We start from the raw sequence: 4,874 nt of genomic DNA, 5'->3' as shown, positions 1-4,874 counted from the left end.
CCCGTTTACACACAAAACAAATAAATAGGATAGTTTTTTTTTTTTTTAGATTTTGTTCATTATGCATAAAAAGCGTTGTTTTAAGTTTTGGTAATAATTCTAAATTATTCTAAATAATTCAAATTACTCTGGCACATTTGTTTGCACTAAAATGTAAAAGCTAAAACACTGTATCTCATCATGATTCCAGCGAAGTGCTTGTATTCTAAGTGTCGCGCGCATATCTATGGCCATGCGCTCCCAGTTGCCAAGCAACCGTCTTCCAAACTTTTAGCTTGTGTTTGTTTACAAGCCACAAGGAGCGAGAGGTGAGTTTCACAGATGATTATTTTAACGTTGCTACATATCCGCTACTTAATATTGCTACGAAATGTAAGTTTAGTCAGATGCTAGCTAACCAAACTCCACGACAGTCTGCTGAAACGGGATAGGAGTTTTTACTATTTATGAAGAATGAGCACCGGTCGGACTGTTGAGGGAGCGGGATGTGTGACCTGGTGGGGATTCGGACCAGCAAGAGACCTCCTGAGCTCAGGTAAAACCAGATTAACAATAACTAAAGACTATTTATAGAAGATAAGAACCGCAGAGAAGAAATCACATTTCAGACTATCCAAAGTAACGTTAAACCATCACATAGTAGGCTATCTAGCGTATAGTGCCTGCACAATTATTAGGCACGTTGATATTCTGGTCATTTTTTTCCAAGCACATTTTACCAGTTCCAAACCACATCAATCTTAACTACTAGTCATTTTGTATTTAATCATTTATAAGTGATATATAATTGTCCATTAGGGCTGGAAGTGAAAAACTCCTTATATATTTAGGTGTGCGAAATTATTAGGCACGTTTTCTTTTACAGATAAAACTAGGCTAAAAGAGATATTAAATGTCCTTGGAAGGATGCAATACTAATGCAATACTAGAATTGGCAAAGTTAATACATGCGTCATGATCATTAAACAGCAAAATGCTCATTGGGTCAGCAGGGTCAGAAAAAAACAGGTTTTCAAAGACAGACTTTTCAGGATAGGAAAACTGCCAAAACTTACTGGCAGATTCTGTAATATTAATTCTCGAAAGAATGGTACAAGAGGATGTGATGCTGGCCCTTTAAAAGTCACTCTCAACTTATGTCTATAAAGTCTATTAAAAATAAAATCAGTCTTCATGTATTTCACAACAATTCAGCATGTGATTCTTATTAAGTGAGAGTAATTTTTTAGGATTTTATAACCAAGCAAACTCACTCAGAACCTGACACATTACATTTCTGGAGACTTTGGAAAACAGTGGTGCTGGAGACTAAATGGTTTCTGATGATTTCTCAATTCTTTACCTTAATTCGTAATTCTTTTGCAGTTAACATGTCTTTTCTTCTCTACCTGTTTTTTTTTTCTGACCGTGCTGTCCAATGGTCATGCCTTAACTTTGCAAATTCTAGTATTGCATTAGTATTGCATACTTTTCAATGGCATTTAATAATTTTTGACTTTTCAGTTTCAGTTAAATCTCGTTTTTGGCTTATTTTATCTGTGAAAGAAAACCTGCCTAATAATTCTGCACACCTGAAGTTTTCACTTTCAGTGTTCATGGACAATTATATATAACTTATAAATGATTAAATACAAAATTATTAGTAGTTCTTAATATTGATGTGGTTTGGAATTGGTAAAATGCGGTTGGAAATTATTGGGAATAATTATGCACACACTGTAAGTAAACACAGTAAATATCTATAAAGTTTTACACACACATTTGTTTTCAATTTGAATTCTCATTATTATGTGCTTACAGACACACACAGAGTGAGGCCACATGGAGAGCTGAATATTTTGCTTGTGGGCAGTGCAGACCCCAGACACATCCTGAAGACCATCACTGGACTGACAGACACAGACATGCTACATGTGAGAGATATGTCAGCACTTGAATTGAGATTAATCATATAATACAATATCCTAAATCAGCTTTGATTTATGTTGAACACACTGTGTTAATAATGAGATGTATGGCTTGTTACAGGTTTGGGTGATTGAGAACAGCATGGAGGTAGTCGCCAGACAACTATTATTACTTTATATATCACTCCTGACCCCTGACAACATGAGTCTACACAGTATGTATCTTCATATATAAATAATGAAAAGTATTTTTAAAATATAAAAATGTATATTAAATAATGTAATTAATTTAAAATAGTAAAATAACTAAATATAATCAACTAATATTTTACATACATTTAGACATTTTAAATATGTGGAAAGATGTAGAAAATAAAGCAATGAAAAAAAAACTTTTTTTATTTAAATTTTTTTTTTTTTTCATTCTATATGTCACATATTGCATTCATGTTTGCAGACTTAAGTAACATCTAGTTGTGTTATATTTTCCAGAGAAGACAGAGGTGTTCCTAGAGGTGTTTGGAAACTCTGAGATTCGCAAAGAGACTGAAGAGACTCTAAAACACGCCGCGGCTCAACTCTCTCTGTCCATCACAAACAGCCTGTCCTCTGATTCGCACAGCCATCCTTGCCTTGATACCGGTCTTCTGAAGGTCCGGCATACATTAATCTATTATATTTGCATCTGTACTGCATGTCATAATCAAACTCAGCTAAGTAGTATTCACTCCTCTGGTGTATTATCATAGTTTAAGGAGAGAGATGAGTTGGTCCGGATCTTTAAACTATGGGAACGGCCGCTGTCAGTGCCAGTGAGTGTACGTAAGGTCTGGGACGCCCGTGTTCGACAACACCTGGGGACTCGCTACGACTCACGACAAGGCTGTTTTGACTGGGATCTCACTATGAAACTGCACCAGAGTGACGTATATACCTCATCTGACATTAATATGCATCTTTACTCCTGACAGACTCAAACTCACTTCATTGCATTTTACACAGACATTTGGCAAATAGACTTATTTCAGGCCATATTTTGTTACAAATGTGAGGTTTTAAGTAATTTTTGAATTACTAGCATCTAAAATGTATCAAATAATGATTCATAGCAGAGACTAATTCCATGTTACCATGTTGTTGTTTTTTTGTCAGTGTGGCGTCATTAGCAAACATCAGTATGTGAAATGGAGGGAAAGCGGTGTGGCATTTGAGATGAGGGAGGGGCTTTACCAAACAGCCAATCAGAGTCTGCTCTCCACACGAGTGTTCAATCATGTGAGCATTTTGACTGTCTATTATGGTATATGGGGTTGTGTGGCCCATGATACTCTTTAATGTGTGTTTGTTTGTACCAGAGAGGAGATCGGGTTGCCGTTAGAGGATATTGGGGTGATATCGTCTCCAGTCCGTATCTGTCCTTCAGCATAGAGACAGAGAACAAAGACCTGCTGAAGAAACATAACAATCAACATGTAAAGGTGCAAGAAAAAAGTTAATTAACCACCAAATCCAAATCGAAAGTTAAAGATGATAACCTCGTAAAAAGATCACATTCATAAATGTGTAGCTTTTAATGTGTTGTATGTTATATAATGCATTGCAATAGCATTTAAATCATGAGTTACCTTTCTCTGGCCATCTTTCAGACAGCTCAGGATATTTCAGAAGTGAACATCCTGGCGTTGTTTGAATGTCTTTCCACCAGAGGGAGCTCTTTACTGAACAAAGATGAACCAAGGCCATCAAGTTCCTGTTGTCAATCCACAGACAGTCTCATAACAGATGAGAAAATACAGAAAGATCCACCTGCTTCTCAAACTCACACAGAAACTGAGCAACATCCATCAGAACAACATAGACAAGATCTTGGTAATGGCATATTATGCTAAAACAGTTAATGTGCTATTACTGTCAGTGAAATGTTGCAATCAAATCAAACTGAAACAAAAGAGTTTAAAGTTACAGTTTCCCACACATTTTCTCTCTGTTTCTGTGTGTTTTTGCAGATTTGATGAACTTGAGTGGAGTGAAAGTGTCCTTTCTGTCTCCGGACTCGCTCAGCAAACTTCCTCTCAAAAATAAATACAGGAACTTGTTTGACACAATCTTCTGTTCAGCCAGGTGAAGCTTATTCATAAATAGAGGATTTGAGTTTGAGTAAAGTGACCATCATTTATTACCTGCTGATAACACATTCTCTGTTTTCTCAGTATGGTTCATCAGCTGGATTCCTCTCTTAGAGAGATCGCAGCATCTGATGCTGCTCTGGTTATAGAGTTAGCAAAGTGAGTCCGTCATCACACACAGAAAAAAAACACTGCCAAAATGTCTACACAGCTTGTAAGCAAAACTGCCCTGAATGCTCATGATCTGTGTCTCTCTTGTTCAGATACCTGCTGGACCTTTCAAAAGAGCAAGTGTCAGGTTTTGCTGACAGAGTGAAGGAGATCGCTGAAGAATCAGGATTCACAGTAACACACAACCAGAGCAGTGACATATATGCAGTATTCACACGGAAAAAAGACTAAAGTAGATTCACACTTTACTCTGCAATATATTAGCCATATGCATTTGATAAATTACAAAAATCATTTAATTTTAGAATACTTAATGGGATATATGAAACAAACACTAATACATCATAATAACTTTAACAAACATTTAATAATGATCATATATGAAAGTGTAAACAATTATATACAGTAGTTTGTAACTTGAATGTACATGAACAAATAAATTTAAGCATTATGTGTTAAATGTTTGAAAATAGATTTTTTATAAAAGTTATAAAAAAGCTGCCACCTAAATGTGTTTAATTAATTAGCGTAATTACACAAACAGATACACATCTTAGGTAAAGAAAACGGAACTATACAAAAATGACAAAGATGAAACAACAAAAACAGTTATTCATTAATGCCTTCAACCCTGAGAGCACATTTGGTCTTGTTAATCCACTAAGAAAAC

The 4,874-nt window shown here is 35.6% G+C and overlaps 1 protein-coding gene across 1 annotated transcript; it reads left to right on the top strand.

The window, feature by feature from the left end:
* The first annotated feature begins 391 nt into the window (after nucleotides 1-391).
* On the top strand, nucleotides 392-4,543 carry LOC141300820 (dynein axonemal assembly factor 3-like). The gene is made up of 11 exons (XM_073831113.1): nucleotides 392-535; nucleotides 1,801-1,913; nucleotides 2,029-2,122; nucleotides 2,400-2,560; nucleotides 2,657-2,833; nucleotides 3,060-3,182; nucleotides 3,263-3,385; nucleotides 3,554-3,776; nucleotides 3,914-4,028; nucleotides 4,118-4,192; nucleotides 4,297-4,543. Exons 1-11 carry the CDS (start codon nucleotides 454-456, stop codon nucleotides 4,433-4,435), a joined length of 1,425 nt encoding a protein of 474 aa, XP_073687214.1. The 5' UTR covers nucleotides 392-453; the 3' UTR covers nucleotides 4,436-4,543.
* The last annotated feature ends 331 nt before the right edge of the window (nucleotides 4,544-4,874 follow it).

Source organism: Garra rufa, chromosome 24 (assembly GCF_049309525.1).
Source record: "Garra rufa chromosome 24, GarRuf1.0, whole genome shotgun sequence".
In the NCBI taxonomy this organism is placed as follows: domain Eukaryota; kingdom Metazoa; phylum Chordata; class Actinopteri; order Cypriniformes; family Cyprinidae; genus Garra; species Garra rufa.
This window is presented reverse-complemented; position numbering and strand designations above follow the sequence as displayed.